Source organism: Phocoena phocoena, chromosome 21, assembly GCF_963924675.1.
Source record: "Phocoena phocoena chromosome 21, mPhoPho1.1, whole genome shotgun sequence".
Taxonomy (NCBI): Eukaryota; Metazoa; Chordata; class Mammalia; order Artiodactyla; family Phocoenidae; genus Phocoena; species Phocoena phocoena.
In genome coordinates this window covers 29,627,127-29,652,630 of record NC_089239.1, presented here as the reverse complement: position 1 = coordinate 29,652,630, position 25,504 = coordinate 29,627,127, and the positions used below count along the sequence as shown (strand labels likewise).

Genomic DNA, 25,504 nt, shown 5'->3' with positions numbered 1-25,504 from the left:
TCTGCAGTATGTTACCAAGGGGCAAGTACTACAATAAGCAAAAAGGAGGCCGGGGGCTCAGGATGGCTGGCATGGTGGGAAGGACCTGCCACTGTAGACAGGGGAGTGAACCGCCGCTTAGTGAGAAAGGACCAGCAGTACAAAGCCCTATGGAAGTCAGAGAACCATCTGTGGATGGATGGGGGCAAGTATGTTCCAGACAGAGGGACAGGCAATGCAATGGCTCTAAAACACAAACAAACGTGGTATGTTTGAAGAACAGCAAGCAAGAGGGTCAGGCTGGCAGCAGAGTGAGGGGAGCGAAGCAGAGACCCTCCCCAAAGACCAAAAGAATAAGGTCTGGAGTCAGGTTTAATCTGCAACTGCATTTGGAGAAAGGAAGGAAAGGGAATGCTTGTAGGGACTAATAAAACCTTAAGTGGTGAAGGGTACGAGCAGACGTTATTAATACTTCAGATTAGGAAAAATTTAAAAGATGAGTAACATCCAGCATTGGTCAGTGTTAAGAAAAAGTACCCTTGTACACTGCTGGTGGAACTGTAAGTCCCTTTCTAGATATTCCGCTTGGAGAAATAAACTCAAATACATCACACAAACAACATACTTCGTAAAAATCGTCCATGATCTAAGGGTGCATGAATCCAAGACACATTCACGCTGTTTAACGCAAAGCAGAAGGAAGTGGAGCCATGTACACACACTGACATGAAAACACATGGTTAAGTGAAGAAGAAAAAGCAACCCACCAAATAGTACACGTAGTAGAACCTCGTTCACTCAAAGCACACGTACTGAAGACCATCTGATCAGCAAGGACCCAAGTCAAACTGAAAAGTGCTTATTTTGAGGGAAGGGAAATTAGGAGCGATATGTCTGATCTGTGTTCACTCAACGTACTACCAGCTGCCGCTGGTCTATCACAGAGTCATGAGACGCTCCATTTCACTACCGTCCGACACAATCTGGATGGAGACAAGTGAGTTTCCATCACTGCACGGGTGCGTTCCAGCTTGTCTGAGATGAAATGTGATGGAGACACAGGATTTACTATTTCATAAAACTTGGAGACATCCATGGGAATGTCTTCCCTAATCTACAGCTCTCCTCTGCCTCACTCAGCGTGGAGAAAGTCTGTAAATCTCCTCTCCAACAGGGATTCTCACATGACAACAAAGTGACTGATGTCACAGCGAACAGTTTACCCTCAGATACAGAAATCAATCAAAACTTTTAAATAATAAAAAACCAAAAGGGTTGTGGTTCAAACGTGAACCAGACCTCAGAGGAAAGCAGCATCTTTATATTTGCACAGATTTTCTGTAATAAATAACTGTGTACACTTAGCTATTTCTGTCTCAGACTTTTGAGATCTTCCAGCCAAACAGATCAAATGTATTTCACTACAGATGTTAAGAACCTGAATCCTGAAGTAGTTACCAGAGCACCTGAAAGGGTGGTAGTTTCTTGGCAACTTTTAGTTCTCCTTTGGGCAAACGGTCTCTTCCATTTATCACAAACTACATCAAAGCATTCATGGGATAAAGTAAGCTCTATAACTCATTAAAAAATGCTGTGTGAGAAGAATAATACGATCAATAGCAATACTAAGACAACTCTTGAATATGTTTCTAAATTTTTTTTTTTCTAGGAAGAAAAAAATGAATAAATTGATGACTGCCAGAGTCCACACTGAAGTCCCGTACTTACTTTTTTTTTCATTAGGCTTGGTAGGTGCTCACTGGGATCAGCTGCAGGGAACAGCGATTCATCGATGTGCACTCCAGCTGTCCTGCATCTGTGTGATCAAAGCGAACGGTAATGACCATGTTCTATTAGAGTCACACAACATTAAATCTGCACACGTGTCAGTTAGCAATGAAACAAATCCCTACACAGGTCATTCTAATAGACACGTCCTTTAACACAAGTACATTTATTACCAAACACAAAAGGCAATACAAATTCAATTTTCCAAAACCTTCTCTATTTGGTGTTTTTAAGTGTAAGAGCAGAAGAGAAGTGAGAGGCAGGTACAGGAAGTACAATTTTTATGCAATAATTTGAGACCTGCAGCACCCCAAAATGATCACTGTGCGGCACTCATAAAGCACATGCTATTAAATGCACAATTTAAGAGTAAACAGGCCATAAAATGAATAATCCTAAAGAAACTGAAGCCAGAAAGCTTATCTATCCTCCAAAACCAAGTTCTCCTTCCTGTGTGTTTCTGTCAAGGCACCACCATCACCTGGAGACCTAGCTCTGCGGTCCCAGCTACCCTGAGCTGTACCTCCTGCTTCCACAGCCCGTCTGTCCTCACATGTGCCATTTCCCCTCCTGCATCACCCTTCACCTCCCTACCTGCCTTGGGAATCCCTCAACCATTACCCACTCCTAAGCATTCAGCTGCTCAAATCTAAACAATTACAATGATTTTCTAAATGATCTCCTTCGCTATGGTTTCTCCTCTTCTGATTCATTCATATAATACTGAAACATTAATCTTAAAACATTTTATTCATCTCTCCATAACCCAGATCAATCACTCCCGTGTTTACAAAATCATGTCACCAATCTAAGTCTTTTTAAAATAAGGCCACTAACCCCATCTCCAACTATATTTCATTAGACTATTACTGTTCAACATTTAGTACACAAATAATAGCTGAAAATATAATAAAATACAGTGCAATAAAAAAAGAATGAGGCAAATCTATCCCTAATGATACAGAAAGGTCTCTAAAATAAGAATGAAATGTGCATGTGTATGGTATTGTACAGTGAAGTATTTCTCACTTTAAGTCTGGAAGATGACACACCAAAATGTCAACAGCACTCATCAGCCGTGACTCTCCAAGTGTGAACAGAGAAGACGCCTGATGTGAGTCAGAACTACTGCCATCATGACAAGGATACATTCCCGGCCTGCTCACTCCTCACCCTCAAGAGCACACGGTGGAGCTGAAGCGAAATGACATGAGTCATCCCCACACACCAGATGCAGAAGCAGATATCAGAAGATATTAGAATGCAACTGTCTTCTATTAAGCCAGACGTGAAAGAAATTTTCAAAAATGTAAAAAAAAAAAAAAAAAAGAAGGCAGCACAATTATTAGGACAAGAGAAGAACAGCAAGGTGGAGCAGAAGCCAGACGGCACAGGTGACAGGACAGGGTCAGGAAAGGCTGCAGGTCAGAGGCCACCACCAGGCTGAACCGGATGAGGATGCAGACTTGGGAGGACGCAGGTCTCCTGTCTGGAGGAAGAGCAGAGACAAAAGCACAGCGAAGTGAAGAGGGTGATAATTTCGGGAAAACATCCAGCATTCGGCGTGAGTGAAGTGAATGAACAGGAGTCAGGAGACCAGTGGCAAAGATGACACCCTCGTCCTGAGGGCTCCAGGGCCCGAGAAGGTGTCAGGGGCCCTGGACAGTTCCCTCTGAGGGACAAGTTCCAGGACAGGGACACCAAGACCAGCCAGGGCTAGTGGGGTAGGAGACGCCAAAGATTTCAGCAAGGCTGTGGGGCTGGGCTGGGGACCCGTAACCAAGCAACGCTTCGGAGTAAGAACAGCGCACGCCTGGCCTCTGGTTAGAGCTGATGGGCTGAGCACATGTCTCTCTCCTCCGCCCGCCAAACCCCAATCAAATGACAGTAAAGGAAAACAGAAGGACACAAACCAACAGAAGTAAAGAGCAGGTAAGAGAGAATCTGGGGGATTGAAGAACAAACAGGAAACCCCAGCCTTGCAGCTGGGGGCAGTGTGTCGACCAGAAGGGTCCGGATTCCTCTCCTCGCACCTCAAGGGAGGCCAGGGTGGGTCTGAAGAGCAGCAGCTCTACTCCTAACTGCTGCACCCCACTCGCTCCTCCAGCAGAGCAGAGGTGATGGGTTCTGTCCTCAGACGCCGTGGACCGAAGACACACTGGACTAAGGACACCAGGCCCAGCTCCGGTGGGACAAAGACGTGCAGGAAACAAAATGTATTTGTGGTGCATCTTCAGATTCAGCTAAAAACCACTTTCACGGTCATAATAGCGTCAATAAAACTACTGATTTAATTGAATGCGTACACTGGAATAATGAGAGGATTAAGAATCATGGGGGGCGTGGAGAGTATGTGCACGCGGTAAATGCATGTACATGGGGACGTCGGGGTGTGTCCCCCAAAGGCAGCTAGTTGGAAAGCTAGCCTCACCTCCACACCAAAAAGTCATTAGACAACATCAAAACGAACATCAAGGCAGCAGTGGAGCCACAGTAATGAGGAATCCGGAGGTAAGTCAGAGCTCTAGACAGAGCTGCAGGAGTGGAAAGGTGATGCCTCCAGAGAACAGGAGCTGGGGATTAAAAGGGACTAGTGTTTTTGCTGTAAGCCTCGTAAGACGAGCTGGTTTCCCTCTCTGCGGTGTGTGTGGGACCCAGCTCTCTCTTCCTAACAGGACAGCAATGGGAAACGAAGCATCCTGATTCAAAGGCAGGACAACGGCACCACAGACCAAGACGGAAGATGGAGTTTAGAAGCGGTTAGGAATGAGTTCAGTTCTGGACGTATTTAAATCCAGATGACTCATCCAAGCAAATCCATCTAGCAGGCAACCCCTTACGTAGCTCCGACGCTTAGGGGATGTACTAGGATAAAGACAGATGTGGGTAAAATTCTAATCCCTCACCCAGGTCCTGAAGGAGCAGGTCTCTGTCCCAAAGCTTCCTTTTCTCACTAGACTCCAGCCACTGACCCTCCGGCGTTGTCCTGCCTCGGGCTGGACCTTCTGCTCCCAGGACACAGTCCCCCAGTTCAGGGAAAGACTAGCTCCTTTGTTGTCTTTTTTGCCTCAGCTCAAAGCTCCCCACTGACTCCAAAAGCCCCCCGGCCCCCCCAAAAGCACTCTGCCCAAGCAGGGCAACCCACCCCAGGGGGCCTCCTGTGCCCTCCAGGGCCTTACAAAACCTCTCTAGCACTTACAAAACTTGTCTTCCTCATTAAAAGTATGTTCCGGGGAGGCAGTAAATACGCCTGTCTACTTAGGGCTGTAACCCCAATGTCTGGCAGAGAGTAAGCACTCAAAAATATTTTCTGAATAATCAGTAATCTGGAGAAAGACAAACACTGTTGAGCTCTTTATCTTACACCATACGTGTACACAAACACCAAAAAGAAAAAGAACAAGAAAAAAAAAAGCTCAAAACAGATCACAGAACTAAACGTAAAAGCGAAACCTAAAGCTCCTAAAAGAAAATGCACGAAAAAATTCATGCTTCTGAAGCAGGCAAAGATATTCAGAGAGGATGTCAAACATAAAGCACAAAAGAAGAAAACGAAAAACTGGACTTCAACAAAACAGAAAATTTGTATAGTTTGAAAGACACAATAAAGAAAACAAAAGTCTCAGACTGAGAGAAAATAATTACAATATGTGAATCTGACCAAAGAAATTAGTATGTACAATATATACAAAAATCACATACAACTCAATATTAAGAAGACAAAAACCCAATTTAAAAAAAAATGGGCAAAGGATTTAAACCAAAGACAATACACAAAGATTCACTAAGCACATTATCTTATGCTCAGCACTTGACATCAGGAAAATATAATTAAAACCAGATGAGATCCTCACATTTATGGTTAACTGATTTTTGACAAGAGAGTCAAGACAAGGCCCTGGGGAAAGAACGGAAGTCTTTTCAACAAATGGGGCTGGGACAACTGTGGGACAACCACATGAGAAAGAAGACATGAGACCCCGACCTCACACCGTACACAAAACTAACTCAAGATGGACAAAACCCTCAATGTAAGAGCCGAAACTATACAATTCTTCGAAAAGAGATAGTAAATCTTTGTGATCTTGGATCTGGTAATAGTTTCTTAAATGACACCAAAGCACAAGAAACAAACAAAAATAAATAAACTGGACTTTATCAAAATTAAAATCTTTTTGCTTCAAAGGAAACTGTAAAGGAAGTGTAAAGACAACCCACAGAATGGAAGAAAATATTTGCATATCGTATACAATATGGATATATGTGAGACAGCCATACAACGGAACACTATTCGATCATAAGCAATGAAACTCTGACGCAGGCTACAGTATGGATGGGTCTTGAAAACATTAGGTCATGAGAAAAAAGCCAGGCCCAAAGCTCACATACTGTATGATTCTGTTTACATGAAACATCCAGAACAGGCAAATCCACGGGGACAGAAAGGAGACCAGGGCTACTCTGGGCTGGGCAGCACAGAGGGATCAGTGATGCAAAGGTTTTGTTCTGAGGTGATGAGAATGCTTTCAGCTGATTGTGGTCGTAGCTGCACAGCTCTGTGACTATATTAAAAACCACTCACCTGTACACTGGCTGAATTTTATCCCAAAAAACTGCTAAAAAAAATTAAAAACCACATGAATACCACTACACAGCCACTAGAAAAGCTAAAATTAAAGACTGACAAACTGCAAGTGCTGGTGAAGACTCATGCCCTGATCGTAGGAACGTAAAGTGACACAACCGCCTTGGAAAACAGTGTGGGTAACGACCCAGGAGCATGAAGATATACAAGGTCACACACACGACTGTTCATGGAACTTTACTGGTAACAACCAAACGTTGAAAACTACCCAAACGTCCATTAACAGGTGAATGGGTAAACAAACTGGTATATCCATGCACTAGAATACTATTCTGCTATAAAAGAAATGAAATTATTGACGGGGGACAATGGATAAATCATGGATAAATCTCAACACGGATAAATCTCAAAAACATCACGTTAAACGAAAGAAGCCAGGCACAACCTAACACATGCCAGATGAGTGCGCTTACAGGAGACGCTGCAACAGGCAAAGCTGATCAATACTGACAGGGACCAGGTGATCGGGGAGTGTGCTGGCGGTGGTGGCAGCGGGGGGGCAGGGGGGAAGCCGACAACAAAGGGACGCAAAGGAACCCCTGGGGAGATGAAAATGCTCAGTGTTTTGACTGTGATGGTGGTAGCATGGGTATGTACCTTTGTCAAAGTTCAGTGAACTATATACTTAAAATGGAAATATTTCATCTTATGAAAATCATTTTTATAAAGTTGATTTTTAAAAAACCAACTAATCACCGAAGCCTGTAGGAAGCCTACAGTTAAGAGCTGAGCAGAATTACGGATCTAATGAAAAGAGATGAGAAACGGGCAGCGAGGATGGAGAAGACCAGGAGAGAGAGGTTTCTTAAGGATGCCTCTTTTTTAAAAAAACCCTTTGATTTTACCAATTTCTGCCTCAAGCAGTGTTTACCAGCTCCCCCCACTCCGGAGAAATGTCACCCATTTTCCACTGATATAAGCAACAAAGTAGCCAAAAAGGGGTGGCCGGAAGCACCCGGATAGAAGACTCGGATGGGAAGACCTGGGATCATCCCATAATCACCGAGACGACGGGAAAGTTATAACCGGCAGCGTCATGAGGCTCAGTCAGCTCCTGAGAAGCCTCACTCCAGCCTGGTGGGGAAGCAGTACCTTCCCCCCCACTGAACGACTGAGGAAACTGAGGCTCACACAAGACCATCTGCCCGAGTTTACAGAACCACCGGTCTCCTCTACGAGTCAGTAACCTGGAAAGGCTCGCCCCATCGGGCTGGAGGTGCGCCTGACCCCAGACTCCCGACCACCCGCCCCCACGGGGTAGGATGGAGCCTGGCGTGGACTTACTCCCTGAACCCACTCGGTTGAACGTCGGTCCTTCCACGATACAAACATAAGGTGCGCCCACACGCGGAGGAAAATGTTGAAGCCTCTACCTCGAAACGACGTTTATCAGGCACTCAATCAAAATCTACTGAATAAACAGAAAAAGCTCACCAGCTGCATTTCTGCTTTTCTTCAGAAATGTACAATGACGACATCATCCCCCCATCTAGTGGTTAAGAAGAGAAGAGTTTCAAGAGATGCGCCTAAAAGCAGGACGAGCCTTCCGCCTCTGTTTTCTGGCTGCCACTCTCAGAGCCCTGGGCTCAGCCCAGCACGTGAGCCCTGCCCTGGGAAGTCCTGCCTGGGATCCGGGGCCGAGCGGTGGGACCTGCGGCACTGCCCGCCCTGCCTGCTCGGGACCCCGACGCCCGTCCCAACCTCAGGACCGGCCACCTCAAGCCCGGTCAGTAAGTCATTCAGCACAAGGGTCTTAATGCCCAGCAGAAGGGCAGGGCGCTAAGGGGAGACGAAACACCGGGACTACGGGGATGGCAACTTTGAGGGGGCGCCAGGCTCCAAGCACACAGTCCTGACAGAGGGTTCAGGTCTCGTCCCCACCCCTACCAGCGGCGCAGGGGAGAAGACGAGGGGTCACAGAAGTTCGGGGAGCAGCGCTGCGGGCAGAGCACCGACCGCCGACGGCGCACGCGGGGGGGAGTCGGCCCGGTGGGCGCCACAGCCCGTGGCCTGGATCCGCGCTCCAGGCTGCTTGCTGAAAAGCGATCAGAGGAGAGGCAGGATTTGACAAGGCCGTAAGGGGAGAAAAGAAGTTTAAGACCTGGATTCGAGGGAGGGGCACTGGAGGGGAAACACTGGAGCAGAGCACGGAGCAGCGCCAGCGGCGCCCAAGAGCTAGCGAAGGGTCCAGGTGCGCGTCCCTCGGGCGCCTGCGCGACGCGCACTGCAGCCAGCAGCTCGGCCCCCGGCCCGGCCCGCCCCGCTGCGCCCGCCCGGCCAGGTCCCGGTCCTCTCCCAGGAGGAGGCACGTCACTATGCCCACCGCTGCTCACCGATCTTCAAATGAGAGCGTGTGCATGCCGGGGAGACATGAACGCCTTCCGAACAGGAACCGGACAGACGGCGAGAGTTTGCGGCTAGAAACTTTCCCAGCCCCACCCCCGCTAGGTTCCTCCTGAGGACTGCCTTGAGGCCTCGGTTCCCGAAGGCCCGCTGCTCTCCACGCGCAGCCCCGACTGCCCAGGCCACGCTGAACCCCGCGGTCCCTCCGCCAGGAGCCTCCGGACGCCCACCCCGGGGCCTTTGGATTTGCCGGTAAAAGGCCAACCACCTCCATCCTGAACCGTATCAGAGAACATGCTGGGGAAATAAAAACCCCTGGCACAAAGTAGGGACCATTTATGTGACTTTTGTGATGACCCGCCTTAATTTGTCAAATCCCAGTACACGTGCCTTGGTCTATCACAAATACTTCTGTCAACAGTGAAATAAGGCTTTAAAGCAAAGTATCCTGGCCAGGGCTGAAGTGCAGACCCCTGTCGAGTGGGGTGGGCACGACTGCCTTCTCCGCCTGCCAAGTGCTGCGTCAAATGCGGCGCAGACCAGGGGGCACCCAGGACAGCAGAGCACGTGTCTGGTGCCCAAGTGGCCTTTCCCCCACGTGTGTCAAACAGCAAAACCGCTTCGCAGTGCCATGTCATGAGCTGGCGGGAAAGGCAGCTTTGGGCTGGAATCGCAGGTATCCGTGGGAACTCACTGACTCGCTATACGTGGATGGCTGCAGAAACAAATGCATGGCACCGATACAGGTACATATCACCAACTCTGCCCACAAGAAGGCGTGGGACCAGCACCCCTTGGCAATGAGCATGCCTACCACCCAGATTTTGGACTCAAGTACTATTTTTCCACTAAAAGGAACCAGGGCTCCTTGGAGAAAAGGCTGCATGCAGGGCCGGGAAAGAGAACGCACAAGCTGAGCCTGGACTAAATTGTGCCAGAAGAGAAGTGTTCAGGGAATGATGGAGAAATGATAAAATAATGACAAAAGTCAACTTGAACAGGCTACCACTGGCCAATGGAGGACAATTCAAACCTTAAAAGGAACAATGATAGTAATGGATTATAACCCACTGGATAAAGTACAGACACACACAATGTGATGAGGGAGAGTTATTTACAGAGTGTGAAAGTCCCTCCGTCAAAAGCCACACTGACTAATTGCCAAGGGGGCATATTCACCCCAGTGGAGCAGCCTGGAAGGCACCACCATCATAGAGAGGAAACACCCATCACCAGTCCCAGGTCATCCCTGCAAGACACAGAACGTGGATCATCTCACCAGGAAACACCAGACACTCCCCGACTCAGTCCCATTCGTAGCCTTCAGCACCATCAAAGGCAGGAAAGCCGAAGACAGGCCGAGGAAGGGCTCCACGGGGAGAAAGACGGGGAGATGCAACAACCAGACACAATGTGGGTTTCTGGGGTGGAGTCGACGGCTGTCAGGTGTGTGACCGGAACAGCCGGTGAGATCAGCGTGGACGGCCGCATTGTGGTTGTGCAAGGAAACATGCTTGTGTGTAGGAAGCACTAAAGGCAGGTGTGAGGGGCGGACTCTCAAACACGTAGGGATGTCGCCTGAGAACTGTGTCCCCAGTTATGTTTCTCTGTGACTGTTTAAAAAATGTAACTTCAAAAACCTTCTCCAACTGAACTTAGAGGTGATGGTCAAGCTGACCTTCATTCCTTTCACCTTTATTTCTTCTCCCTTCAATATGGAAAAGTGTGTCCAAAGAAAACATCAGAATTTTATCAACTGCAGTTACAGCTGTCTGCTCTTAGAAAGAACACACCCAGAAATAACCCAACAAAATGGGATTCTAGTGACACCTAGTGACCTTATGTATTTCATGAAAGTTCACATCCTCAGTGGAAAACACGAGCAATGGTCTGCACAGGCAGTTAACGAAAGAACGGATACATGACACAAAAAATAAAGGTCAGCTTGGCTGTTACCTCCAAGTTCTGTCAAAGGAAGTTCAAGCTCACTAAAAACCAAGGCAATGCAAATGAAATCAACTTTATCATTTCACCTGCCAAGTAGGAAAGATTAAAAAGTCTGATAACTCACACTGCTAGAAAGAAAGGAATTTGGCACGTTCTTTCCAGAATGTAACTTGATAGCATCTATCAAAAGCTTAACTCTGTAAGCCCTCTGAACCCAAAAGTCCATTTTTGGAATTTAAACCTATGGAAAGACTTATACCTCTGCAAGAAAGTAATGTACACAAAGGTTCAATGTTGCTCTATTTCTGATTGGAAAGAAAAAGAAGAAAGAAATGGAAAACTTCATACTCATTAATAGGAGATAGGTTACATAAATTACTGGGTATCTATTACAAAAGACTAATATATGTTTTAAAAATCAAGATATACCTCTACGTAAAAACATGGAAAAATGTTCTTTCTTATACTGTTAACTAAAAAAGCATATGTGCATTCCATGAAAAAAAAACCTACTTATTTACTTGGATGTATATATATAAATGTGAGTGTATACATGCACGATTACACATTTTTTATATGCTCAGTAAAAAACAATCTGAAACTATATACTCCAAATTCTCAATGGTAGGTTTCCCCGAACTGAGGGGAGTGCTGGAAGATAAGGCATAAGGTAGATTAAGTAGGGATTTTTCACTTTAAAAATAGCACACATTTAAATATAAATATATTTAATTCAAAAGAAAGTCTGTTTTCAAGATAGCAGAAGGAAATCTAAAAATCAGTAATTAATTGTATATAATAGTTAAAATCTGATTGTGTTACAACAAACAATAATAATAAACAAGAAAGAAAAGAATTTGTATTAAAAATGTGATTAAATTCACTTTTAAAGAGACCTTAGGAGATTGCCTTCAGGTACAGTTACAGTTATTTTGTAGTTTCTATGAGCCCCTTGAGCTAAGCAGTGGCAGAGATGAGAAAGGGGGCAGAGAGGAAGGAAATTAGGGAACAGACCAGCAAAGGAACAGGATAGCAGGAGAAAAACTGTTGGTGAGAGGTTCCATGTCAGGACTGGCTGGAGGCCTCACTTCAGGACAGGAGTGCCCAGCTGTCAGGTTACATGTTCGTCCAAGCTTCTCCATTAACTTCAAGCTTTCAGTAAAGGTCTATTTTTCTGTACCCACGTATCCATACAACCTTTTACTTGTAGCTCTGATATCTCCTCTGTTCATCAGTTGTTGGGACAAATACTTCCTGAGCACCTACTATGTGTTAGGTGCTTAGTGGAAACACAACTACAGAAGACGACAAACACGGAGGTTGTGCGTACAGTTTACTTCATAATGGAAAGACCAAAATGCATGATTTGGTAGGTAGACAGACACACAAATGAACGAATAAGTTATACCAGCACAAAAGAGAGTAACAAAGGGGGCTCTACTATAGATGGGAGGACACAGAGAGCACTTCAGGGAAGGTGACCCTGAAATGGGACACATATGAAGGAGCTGAGGCCAAAACAGGGTGAAGCAGGAGGAGAAGGAAGCAGAGTCAAAATGGTTGAAATGTAAAGGAGGACCAACATACATATAATTTAAGCCCTTGAAGAAGAAAAGCAAAGCAATGGAACAGAGTAATACTTAAATCATCCAAGAAAAATTTTCAGAAATAAAGACTGAATCTCTTGAAAAGGCCAATCTAGAATTAGAATGATCAACTGGATCAATTAGAGACACAGTAAGAAAAGACCATTAAACTTTAAAAGAAAAAAAACAAATCCTTACAGCCCCCAAGCAGAAAGAATAATTTACAAGGAGAAAAAAATTAGACTGGCACCAGATGCTTCAAAAAGAACATACTAAGTTCCACGGTATTTATTCCTAACAAACCAAATCTCCCACAAATAAATACACTATAAACTATAAGCCACACATTCTGGAAATATCAAAAAAACCCTCCAACTACCAGAAGACTTTGGAGGCTAGGGAAAAACAAAAACAAGCAAATTTTGAAAGGAAGCAAAAAAAAAAAATCTGAGGCTTTACCACAGTTTCTGGGGCTTTACCCTGAAGTAAAACATGACAGTTTCTATGGCAGTGGTAGTGATGGGCAGCTGCTGTCTTGGCCAAAGGAACTGGGGACAAAGAGCCTGGGCAGCTAAGGCCACCAGGAAATGATGCAAGGATCCAGGAAGCAAAAAACCAGAGAAGGGGCACCTCAGATTCTGAGCATGAAGTCCAAGTCCCTGGCTGACCCCTGATCTACTGTCCATGGGGCAAACAAATATGCCTGCAGCTAAGGCTTGAACGGAACAAATCCAAGCAATGCCCAGCACAGGCTGTAAAATGCCAGTGCACAGTTTACAGCTAAACAATTCAACTGCTTTTGCTAAAACAAAGTCAATACCCTTTGGCGTAACAGAAGAGAAACCAGACTCTATATAACATTTACAATGCCCAAAATAGAACCCAAAGTTGTTTTACGGAAGAGTCAGGAAAATGTGACACATTCTCAAGGAAAAAACAATCAACAGCCACCAACCTCAAGATGCTGAAACGACCAGACAAGGAATGGCTATAACTATCCTCCACCAGGGAATGGAAGATACGCTTTTAATGAAAGACAGAGAAAGCAAAGACAGGAAATCTCAGCTGAAAAACAAAACATATAAACACAAAAAAGAACCAAGTGGAAATGTCAGAACTGAAAAATATCTGAAATACATTTAATTAATGGACTTAATAACAAAATGGAATTGATGGAAAAAAGAGTCAATGAAATTGAAGAAAGATCAACTTGGAGAGAAAAAAGATGACTGAAAAACAATAAACAAAAACCAGGGCATTAGGGACAAGTGGGAAAATTTCAAAAACTTTATCACACAGAAGGGACTGGCAAACCATGGCCCGCAGGCCACCCGGCCCACCACAACGTTTTATAATAAAGTTTTACTGCAACACAGCCACACCCATTTGTTTGTTCCTCTCCAGGGTTCTTTCCACACCAGGGCAGGGAGCAGCTGAATAAAGACTATGCGGCCCACAAAGTCTAAAATATTTACCATCTGCCCCTTTACAGAAAAACTTGGCCAATTCCTGATATGCAGCTAGAGTAGTACCAGAAAAACAGGCAGGAAAGATATCTGAAGAAACAACGGCCCAAACTAATCATGTTTTTAGAAAAAAAATGTATAACCTCATACATTAAAAAACTCAGCAAAATCTTAACAGAATAAGTTAAAAAACACCACACTTAGACACTGAAACTTCTGAAAACCAAAGATAAGGAGAAAAACTTGAAAGAAGCCAGAGATAAAGAACACATTACTTACAACGCAGAAATTATTTGAAAGACTACAGGCTTCTCATGAGATACCAGAGGACAGAAGACTCTGGGAAAACACCTTTAAGCAGTTGGGGGAAAAGAAAAAAAAAAACTGTCACCCTGGAATTCTATATCCACTGAGAATACTATTCACAAATGATGATGGAATAAGGACATTTTCAGATGGAGAAAACCATGGAAACCTACTGTCATCTGATTAAAAGAAATGCTCGACTGCCAGAACTGAAGGGAGAAATAAACAATTTAACATTAACATTTGGAGACTTCAATACCCCAATTAGTAACGGATAGAAATGGGACTTCCCTGGTGGCGCAGTGGTTAAGAATCCGCCTGCCAAGGCAGGGGACACGGGCTTGAGCCCTGGTCAGGGAAGATCCCACAGGCGCGGAGCAACTAAGCCCGTGTGTCACAACTACTGAGCCTGCGCTCTAGAGCCCACGAGCCACAACTACTGAAGCCCATGCGCCTAGAGCCCATGCTCCACAACAAGAGAAGCCACCGCAATGAGAAGCCTGTGCACCGCAATGAAGAGTAGCCCCCGCTCGCCGCAACTAGAGAAAGCCCGCATGCAGCAACGAAGACCTAATGAAGCCAAAAATAAATAAATAAATATATTTTTTAAAAAATAGAACTAAACAGATCAAGAAACAAACAAGAAACTTAGAGAAAGCCCGCATGCAGAAACGAAGACCTAATGAAGCCATAAATAAATAAATACATACATTTTAAAAAATAGCACTAAACAGATCAAGAAACAAACAAGAAACTTAGAAAACAGTATAAACCAACTAGATCTAACAGACATCTATATATGGAACATTCCATCCACAACAACAGAATGAATACACATTCTTATCAAGTACACATACAACATTCTCTGGGCCGGATCAAATGTTAGGGCATAAAAACAAGTCTCAACTACTTTAAAAAAAAGAACTGAAATAATATAAAATATGTTTTCTACCCATAACAGTATGAAATTAGATACCAAAAACATAATGAACTTCGGAAGGCTCACAAATATGTAGAAATTAAACAAGAAGCTACAAAATAACGAATGGGTCAAAGAAGAAATCACAAGAAAAAATGGTAAATACTTTGAAATAATTGAAAACATAAATATAATATACCAAATTTCAAGAGATGCAGCTAGAGCAGTGCTCAGAAGGAAATTTATAACTATAAACACATATTTAAAAAGACTAAAGATTTCAAATGAATAATCTAATGCTCTACCTAAAGAACTAAGCAAACTGAACCCAAAACAAGCAGAAAGAAGGAAATAATAATTATAGTGGAAATTTTAAAAGTACAGAAAAACAATGGAGAAACATCAACAAACCAAAAGTTGGTTCTTTGACAAGATCAGTGAAACTGACAAGCCTTTAGCTTAGACTGATCAAGACAAAAAGAAGTGATTACTAAAATCAAGAATGATTTTGGTTTTTTTTTTAAGGTCACTACTGACCTTATCAAAATAAAAAGGATTATTACAGAATACTACAAACGAGTACATGCCAACAAATTAGACAACCTAGATGAAGTGAACACATCCTAGAAAGACACAAACTACTCAAACTGACTCAAGAAATAGAAAATGTGAATAAACCTATAACAAGAGATTGAATTAATAATCAATAACCTTCCCACAAAAACAAGCCCAGGCCCTGATGGCTTCACTGAAATTCTACCAAATGCTTGAAGAATTAACATCAATTCTTACAAACTTCAAAAGACAGAAGAACACATCCCAGCTCATTCTATGATGCCAATACTGCCTGACACCAAAACCAGAAAAAGTCATCACAAGTATTGACCAATATCCCTTATGAATACAGATGCAAAAATAAAAGTACTAGCAAATTGATCCAGCAATTAAAAACAAACGTATACAACATAACCAAGCAGGATTTATCCAAGGAATGCAAGATTGGTTCACCATATAAAATCAATCAATCTAATACACCACATTAATGGAATGAATGAAAAAATACCCACATGAATATTTCAATAATTGCAAAAAGAGAATTTGACAAAATCCAACATCCTTTAATGATAAACAAACAAACCGAAACAAACAAACAAAAAAAACTAGGAATAGAAGGAAACTTCCTCAACCTGACAAAGGGCATCTATAAAAAAATAAAATCCAAAGTTAACGTCTCACTTAATAGAGAAACACAGAAAGCTTTTCTCCAAAGACTAGGAGCAAGACAAGGATGGTTACTCTCACCACTTCTATCCAACATCGTGCTGGAGATTAGGGTCAGGGCAATTAGAAAAGAAAAGGAAATATACGGCATCCAGATTGGAAAGGAAGAAGTAAAGCTATCTCTATATACAGATTACACAACACTGTATACAGAAAATCCCAAGGAAATCACAAAAACACTTTGAGCTAATAAACAAGTTCAGAAAACTTGCAGAATACAAGATCAACATACAAAAGTCAGTTACATTTCTATATTTTAACAACTAAACAATGAAACAATTCCATTTATAATAGCATCAAAAAGAAAAAAAAATTATGAATAAATTTAACCTAAGAGGTGTAAGGTTTGCACCCTGAAAACTACAAGGCATCACTGAAAGATATTAGACAGCCAAAAAAATGGAAACACATCCAATGGCCATGGATTGCAAGATTAAATACTGTTAAGATGGCAACACCTACCTAATTAAAGACTCAATGCAATCTCTATCAAATATTAGTTGCCCTTTGCTTCTCCCTGAAGTTGAAGCTAATCCTAAAATTCATACAGAAATGCAAGGGAATTGGAAGAGGCAACCAATCTTGAAAAATCAAAATTGGAGGAGCCTCACTTCCCAACTTCAAAGCTTACAGTAAAGCTACAGGAATCAAGACTGTGGTGCTGGCATAAAGATACACACAGATCAATGAAACAGAATTGAGAATCCAGATATAAACCCATGTATCTATGGTCAATTAATTTTCAGCAAGGGTACCAAGACAATTGAATGGGGAAAGAACAGTCTATTCAACAAACAGTGCTGGGAAAACTGGACAACCACATGCAAAACAGTGAAGGTGAAGCCTTACCTCACACCATGTGCAAAAATTAACTCAAGTATAACTGCAGACCTAAATGTAAGGATAAAACTATAAAACTGAGAAGAAAGCATAGGTGTACATCTTTACGTCCTGGGATTAGGCAATGATTTCTAGGATGTGACATTTAAAACACAAGCAACAAAAGAAAAAAATAGTCACAATGGACTTAAGAAAAAATTTTAAACTTCCGTGCTTCAAAGGATATCAACAAGAAAGTGAAAAAATAACCCACAGTTATATCCAGGATAAAGAGCTCTTACAACTCAACAAGAAAAATAACCCAGTTTAAAAAAAATGGACGAAGTATTTGAATAGACATTTCTCCAGATATGCAAAAAGCCAGTAAAACCACGAGAAGCGGCTCAACATCTCTGCTCATTAAGGAAATACAATTCAAAACTACAGTGAGATACCACTTCACATTCACGACAATGCCTGTAAACATGAAAGAGGGATAAAAACCCTCATACACTACTGGTGGGAGTGTAAAATGATGCATCCAATCCAAAAAGTAGTTTGGCAGTTCCTCAAAAAGCTAAACAAGCAGTGTCCATGCGACTCATCAATTTCATTCCTAGGTGCATATATATCCAAGAGGATTGCAAGTATATATTCACACAAAAACGTGTACACAAATGTTCATAGCAGCATTACTCTCAATAGCTAAAAAGTGCAAATAACCCAAAGGTCCACCTGCTGAAGATAAGCAAAACATGGTACATCCTTATAATGCAGCCACTCAAAGGAATAAAGTACTGACACAGGCTACAACACGAATGAACCTCTAAAACGTATGCCAAGTGAAAGAAGCTGAACATAAAAAGCCACATATCGTACGATTACACTTACATGAAATGTCCAGAATAAGCAAATTCAGAGAGACAAAGCGTAGATTAGTGGTTGCCAGGGGGTGCGGCTGAGGGGACAATGGGGAGTGACTGCTAATGGCTATGGAGCTTATTCTGGAGTGACACAAATGTTCCTGAATTAGGCAGTGGAAACTGCTACAAATCTTTGTGAACAGAATATATTAAAAACCACTGAACTATACACTCAAAGGGTGGGTTTTACGGTATGTGGACTTTATCTTAATTAAAAAAAAGAAGAAATACCAAACATAATAATTCACACTGAAAGGAAATAAGACCAGAAGACACTCAGATCCTCAGAAATGAAGAGCAAGCATAAATACACAGATAAATACGAGAGAATTTTTTCTCTTAGTTTACTTAAAATACAGACAACTGTTGAAAGCACAATGACAACACTGCCATATAGACGTGCATATGCATACAGATGTGATACATGTGACAACAGTGACACAAAGGATGGCAGGGCAGAATTACCAGGTTTCTACATTTTATGTGACGTGGTACAATATTAAGTCTAAGTAGACTCAGAAGTTAAGGATCCATTTTGTAATCCCTAAAGCAATCACTAAAAATAAAAAAGAGAATGGAAAGAGTTTTAGTTTAAAAACTAACAGATCAAATAATCCAAAGTAGGGAAGGAAAAGGGAAGAAAGGAACAAATATATTTCCCGCCTTTGCTCGAAAGGCCAAGAAGCCATGATACTCCCTGGCCGCGAGCCCACCAGCACCACATCTTAGTCTCTGATACTATTCCCCACTCAAAGGAATCACGGTCTTTGCAGAAATGGCTGGCGCCAAGGCTGGGGTAGGGCAGGTACAAGGTGTCAGACGGGACACGTCACAGTGACACAAGAATCAGCTGAAGGGGCTCCCTCTACCCAAAACTGAACGATCTGAGCACCAAACAGACAGGAATGAACTACAAGCCACTGAAAACTACAGGAACCCGGCAGGTGACACTAATCAGTTAACCAACCAGCGTGGGAGAAGAGCACGCTCTTTACTACGGTACACAGCTGGGCACAGCCGGGGGAACAGGAGGAAGTGCTAACTTGGAAAAGAGTCGCCTTGGAAGATTCAGAGTTAAGGTTGGTTCAGGCAAGAATCATCACCGACGCTACACCTGGGGGGCAGGGGGAGCAGAAGGTCTGCATGATCTTAAACCGCCTTCCCACAGGTAGCTTATCAGTCTCAAGGGAAACAACAGCCATTACACAGTGGAAAAAGCAGCAAACACCTTGCCAGGCGACCAAAATTAAGATGCGGATGAACACTGCAGGTCTCTGGGTAGGCACACCTCACTCATGGAGCCTTCTGGGTGGGACACCATAACCTGGGTCTAAACACGGGGCACAGGTCACATCCAAAATGAAGAACATCTCATTTTAAACAAAAGGGTGAGGCTGGAGTTTTCAAAACTGCCCAGGCCACAGAAGATAAAGAAATGGAATCAATGGCCACGCCTTACTGTTAAAGTTTTTAATTAATAGCCTTTATTCTTCTAGAGCAGCTTTACACATCAACAGCCAAAGTCTATGCCTTCCTTATATTTTACATCACTGCTTTCATGTAAACTCTAGTTTTCTAGAAAAGCAGCAGTATGACTCCTTTACATCTGGATTTCAGGGAACTCGATTTATATCATCTGAAACCCCACTACCTCTGACCTCAACCTCCTCCTAAGCTTCCTCTCGACCACTCCTGTATGGGCTCAATTGTGTCCTCAAGTTCACATGAAGTCCTAACCCCCAGTACCATAGGACGTGACTGTAGTTGGAAATGGGGCCTTTAAAGAGACAGTGAAGGTTAAATGAGTCACTGGGGTGGGCCCTAACCCAGCGGGACTCGTGTCCTTATAAGAAGAGGAGATGAGGGCAAAGAAACACGCAGACCAGGTGAAGACACAGAAATAAGATGGCCATCAGCAAGCCAAGGGGAGGCCTCATAAGAAACCAACCCTGTGGACACCTTCATCTTGGACTCCTAGCCTCCAGAACGGTGAGAAATAAATTTCTGCTGTTTAAGTCTGCAGTCTGTGGTATTGTTACAGCTGCCCTAGCAGACTAACACAATCTGCTTCCTTATTTTTTCCTGAATACACCACACATACCCCGTTCTCAGGGCCTCTGGGCAGGCTAGGAGTTATACCACACCCGTCTTGCAACTCAGGAAACTGAGGATGTTAAAAGACCCTAGTAATAGGCAGAGAAAAGATGGCAATCAAACTTTATCTGGTTCTGTGATTCATGCAAAATACCTCCACACTCTACCAATACTAGATAAAAGGGTAAAAAAACAAAAGAAATGACTTACTTTTCAACCCAGAGCACTGAGACGAGCTTCACGCCTCTCTTCCGCGCTTTGGCCCAGGTGCTCTGGTACCCGTCTTTGAACACGACGTGAGTTACTTGTTTGTTGAAAGTTTTTGAAACCTGCAGACAAAATGCAGAAAACTAAAGTTAAAGTACTGTTATACTATTTGCACAGTTTCTTAAGTACAAGCCAGTGTCACTCCTGTGACACTGCATTTGCAAAAAAATAAGCAACAAAATAATTAGCAAAGAGTATCAAAGTATAAAAAAGATAATACATTCCTACCACTTGAGTTTATTCCAGGACTGCAAAGTTGGTTAACAACAAAAATTCAATCATTATTATTTACTACATTAACAAAGTAAAAGAGAAAAATCACAACCATCTCAATATATGCCAAAAACGCATTAAAGTTAAAAAGTTTATTCATGAGGAAAATTCATAGTAAATTAGGATCTGAAAGTTGGTACAAAACTGCATGATGGGAAATGCTAAAAGCTTTCCATTGAGAAGAGGATCCAGATGAGGATGCCTGGTATCTCCATTCTATTCAACTGGCCCCAGCCAGTGCAGGATGGCAAGAAAAGGAAAAAAAAAGTGTTAGGATTGGAAAGAACAGAAGTAAAACAGTCCTTTGCACATAAGGTTCAATTGTGCACACTGTTAACATCCCCAAAACGCCACAGAATTCATAAATGAGTTTGTGAGAAACTCACTGAGAAAACTTACCGTTTTCTGGACACAAGGTGATTATGAAAAAACGAACTATTTCTATATAACAGTGGCAGTTAGAAAAACGAATTCAAAAGATACCATTTATGACAGCATCAAAAACAACCGGAGAAAATTATAAAACATTACTGAAAAAAAAGAAACCCAAATCAACAAAGGCATACATCATGTTCATGGGTTAGAAGATTCCATTTTATAAAAATGTCAGTTCTCTCCGTACTAGTCTGTTGTTATCAATCCAATACCAATCAAAATCCCCAAAAAGCTTTATGTTGTAAACGGATAAACTGACTCTAAAATGTATTTGGAAAGGCAAAAGGCTAAGAATAGCGAGGACACCTTGAAGAACAAGGGGAAGACTTATGAAGAGTTATGATAAAGAGTAATTAAGACAGGGTGGTTTGTCGTGAGAACAGACTATATGGACACGGAAACATGGTTACCTGACTGATGACAAAGGTGTTACTGTGTAGCCTGGCTAAAGGACAGTCCTTTCAATCAGGAGTGTTGAGATGAATGACCACCCACATGGGAAAAAATGAAACTACTTCACACCATACGCAAAAATTTAAATCTAAATGTGAAAGGCAAAATGATAAAGCTTCTGGAAAATAACAGAGGAGAAAAATCCTCATAACCTCGGTGGAGAAACAAATTTTTTTACTACTAGATACACACACAAAAGCTCACCATAGAGAATAAACTACTTTACAATTATCATCAAAAGACACCGTTAAGAAGGTGAAAAGGCAAGCCACAGAGTGACAGAAAATATTGCAATTCACATGGCTGACAAAGGGGTCAACGGAGAAATACAGAGAATGCTTACAAATCAAGAAGAAAAAGAAAAACCCAATGGAAATATGAGCTGGAGACTTGAACAGGGTTTTCAAAGTAAATATGTGAAGATGTGCAGGAAAATGCAAGTTTAAACCAGCATGCTATGCCCAGAGATGCACCGGGATGACTGAAGGTAAAGACAGACCTAACCAAGCAGATACAGCAGCGGAGCTTTTATATGCTGGCAGAATGATAAACCGATTCAACTACTGTAGAAAAACGCTAGGAAATCACCGATAGTTTTCTAAGATGTGACTAACAGTCTTGCATCACACAGAAGTGTCCTTGTTCTTAAAGATGCAGACGAAATATACTTAGGGGCAAATTATGCTACCTGCAACCTACTTCCAAATAGCTGAGGAAAAAAATACACATATAAATATACCGTTTAAGACAGAGTCAAAGCAAGTATGTAAAGATGTTAACTGCTGGATCTATGTTCACTGCACTATTCTTTCAATTTTTCTATTTGAAAATTTTCTAAATAAAGGCGAAAAAAAAAGATTCAAGAGATCTAAGACCTTAATACTACTCTCAAAAGCCATTTTGCCAATTCCTGTGTTCCACGGCTTTTTTTCTCAGCCACAATAACACGTGTAGCCCAAGTCTGCGGTCGGTATCATCAGGTGGAAACTCTCCCGGATTCCTACCTTCCAGTGTCAGAAAAAAGGTGTCTTCTCAGGTTCACAAGCAAGCCCCGCCCTGCATTCTGACTGTCCTCCACCCTAATCTGCTCTTGGCCTTTACATCCGGTCTCGTCAGGGCAGGGACCAGGGCGAGTCAAAGGAAATTCGGGAGCACACACGCTCTGCCTGACGGTGAATGCCGCCTTGCAGTTTCCCTGATGTCCTGGCTTCACCCTAATCCCTGCCCTGCTACCATATTAATCTCTCCCTTCACCAGCCTATCGGCCACCCTCCTCCAAATCCCAACGTCCACACACACACAAATAAACTCTGTTCACAGCTGAACTCACTCAGAGAGCGTTTGCCTTCACCATCTCCATTCCTCGGGTCTCCACGATTCCCGGGCTAATTTCCACCCGCTTCACCCAGTTCCCTGAAAACTGCGATACGCCCAACACTGACCTTCCAGTTCTCAAGCCTGAATACTTCCCAATCTTAACTTTTCTTAAGATTCTATAGTGTTTTAAAATTCCATCTTTGAAGCCCGTCCCTCCTCCAACTTCCAGGCTTGTTTTCTGGATTCTCCTGGCATCCTTCTCCGCCTGGTTCCATGGCTCCCACCGCCAGCCCTTGAAATACTAAATAGGCTCCATCTGCAGCACTTTTCATGCTAACCACCTGGGTCGTCACCACACCAGTGGCTTCACCTGACCCTTAAGGCCTTGACGCCTAAACCACTATCTCTAGCCCTGAAAATCTCAAGCTCCGGATCTGTACATCCAAATGTCTATCAGATACTTCCAGTATACCCCAAATCCACCATGGCTTTCTTCCTCCTCCTGCCATTTACCCACTGTCTTCTTTGTCCTTCATGTTCTAAGTCAAAACTCTCAAAATAAGAAAATGCAAGTAGATCTCCGTATGTTTCAGAGGGCTGTCAGATGCGGCGCTGGTAAAATGAATTTCCTACCTTTGCCCCCATGTCCGCAAGTTGATTTGTAAATGTCTTTGAATAATTTTCTGTTCCACTGGCTGACCACACTTCTACATACGCCACAACATCTGAAAATAAACAGATACTAGTGTGAAATATATCTGATATTCCAGCATACCTCGCCCAAGGATTTCGATATTTTTCTCTTGTTCTATTTACATTCAAATGTAAGTTTTACATTTCTTCTGTTAAAAGCCTATTCAAAATAATATTAGTGCTATTAGAGTTTTTAAAATTTCAAGGGGGAAACAACTTTACCCATACACACGTCACCGTTTACATTCTCAACTGGATGGTCTTCCCAAATTCCTAAAACCAAAGCCTAACTTCTTCTAGTGCAAGAGCCTGTTTTCTGTAAAGAGCCAGAGAACAAACACCTGAGGCTCTGAGGGCCATACAGCCACTCAACTTCATGGCTGTCGCACAAAAGCAGCCAAAGACAACACATTAATGGGCAAGCGTAGCTGTGTTCCAACAAAACTTTATGAACAAGGCAGTCTGGGTTTGATATAATTTTCATCTGTCCTCCCGTCTTCTGCTCCCCCGCCCCCAGCCATGTAAAAAAGGCAAAAAGCGTTCTTCACTGGCAAGCCCTACATAAAACAAGCAGCAGGCAGGATCCAAGGGGCAGGGAGCGTAGTTGACTCGCGCCGCTCCGACCCTGATGCTCTCCAGGTGTGCCTGGAGGCGGTGATTGCTCACTCAGCGGTCGAGACGCCAACACTGACAAATGCACGCGAGGGGCGCTACCCTTTCTCCCCCAGATATCACTACTGCCCTCCCCCCAAACCCACCTGGTCAAAGACGCCAGAACCCAGAAAACGGTGAAAATCAAATCCACCCACGTCTCCCACCCCGCCGCGCCTCCGCACCGCCGGTCCCCCCGGACCGAACCCACGTGGGGCGACCCCGGCACTGGGCTCGGATACACACCCCACCCCACACGGGTGGTCCCGGCGCCGAGGCCGGGGACAGCCCCCCAGCCCCCGGGCCGACTTCCGGGAGGGCCGGGTTTCGGGCCCCGCGCGTCCCGCGAGCCCGGTCCCAGCGCCTCCCGACCCCGGTACCCGTCCTTAAGCCGGCTCGACCCCCACCCGCTCACCTTTCAGGACGGGGCCCCCAAGGGTCCCGGGTGCCGCCATGAGGGGCGGCGGGGAGCTCGCCGCTGCTGAGCCGCGAGCCTGACGGAGCGGCGGCACTGAGCATGCGCAGCGCGGGCGCGCGCCGCTAAGCTCCTGCTGCGCGGAAATCCGTTGCTCCGCGTTTTCTAAGCCGCCGATGGAAGGCCGCGGTGCGGAAATAAGGCCCACCCTCGCGAGAAGTGGAGACAGGCTCTTCTCGCCCAGACTCGCATGCCCCACAGGTCTACGCTGCGGGTCAGGTCACGCGCGGGGACCCCGGGTCTCCGATATCCGCACGGGGCCCCGGATCTTCGATTCCCGCCGGGGGCAGGGGGGCGTCCCTGTTGCCTGGCCGCCTCCTCGAGCTCTGCGGCCCGCAAATCCCGGAGCGGATGAATCCTGGCGGGAGTGGGCGAGCCCGACTCTCAGGAGCAGCCCAGCCGCCTGCCGCTCTGCCTCCGGGTTTCAAACCTCCCGCCCGCTCCCCTGCAAGCCCCGCCCCCGAGGGCTGTGCGCATGCGCCCCGCGGGGAGACTGTCCCAGCCCCCAGCTTCCTGGCGGTGACGTTTAGGAAGGGGAAGGTCTTGGCCACCTGTTCACAAGTTCTCTGTTTAATCTCCCTGAAACACCGAACTAGTTAATGGACTCATGCCGTATGTAGTGTAAAAGGTTTCATTTTCAATGACCTGAGTACCATCTTTGTGTTCTATCATGTAGGATATAGTCTATTCCCAAGCTTAAAGAAAATAGTAATCTTAAAGGGATTCCCTTATAACCAAATGGTTAGAAGAACAGGCTTCATTTTGAAATCAGACTGGACTTGGAGTTTGGAGGCTAATATCAGCCACTAACTAGCTATGAGATGTTGATGAGTTACTAACACTC

At 44.0% G+C, this 25,504-nt stretch overlaps 1 protein-coding gene across 1 annotated transcript in view; it reads right to left on the bottom strand.

Annotated features, from left to right (window-relative positions):
* Positions 1 to 24,640, bottom strand: part of MCPH1 (microcephalin 1) — a 221,921-nt gene extending 197,281 nt beyond the window's left edge. The window contains exons 1-4 of the mRNA XM_065899863.1: positions 24,601 to 24,640; positions 23,475 to 23,566; positions 20,307 to 20,425; positions 1,708 to 1,795 (exon numbers count right to left, since the gene is read on the bottom strand). Coding sequence (XP_065755935.1) covers positions 1,708 to 1,795; positions 20,307 to 20,425; positions 23,475 to 23,566; positions 24,601 to 24,640 — 339 coding nt within the window. The remainder of the gene's footprint in view (positions 1 to 1,707; positions 1,796 to 20,306; positions 20,426 to 23,474; positions 23,567 to 24,600) is intronic.
* Between the last annotated feature and the right edge of the window lie 864 nt (positions 24,641 to 25,504).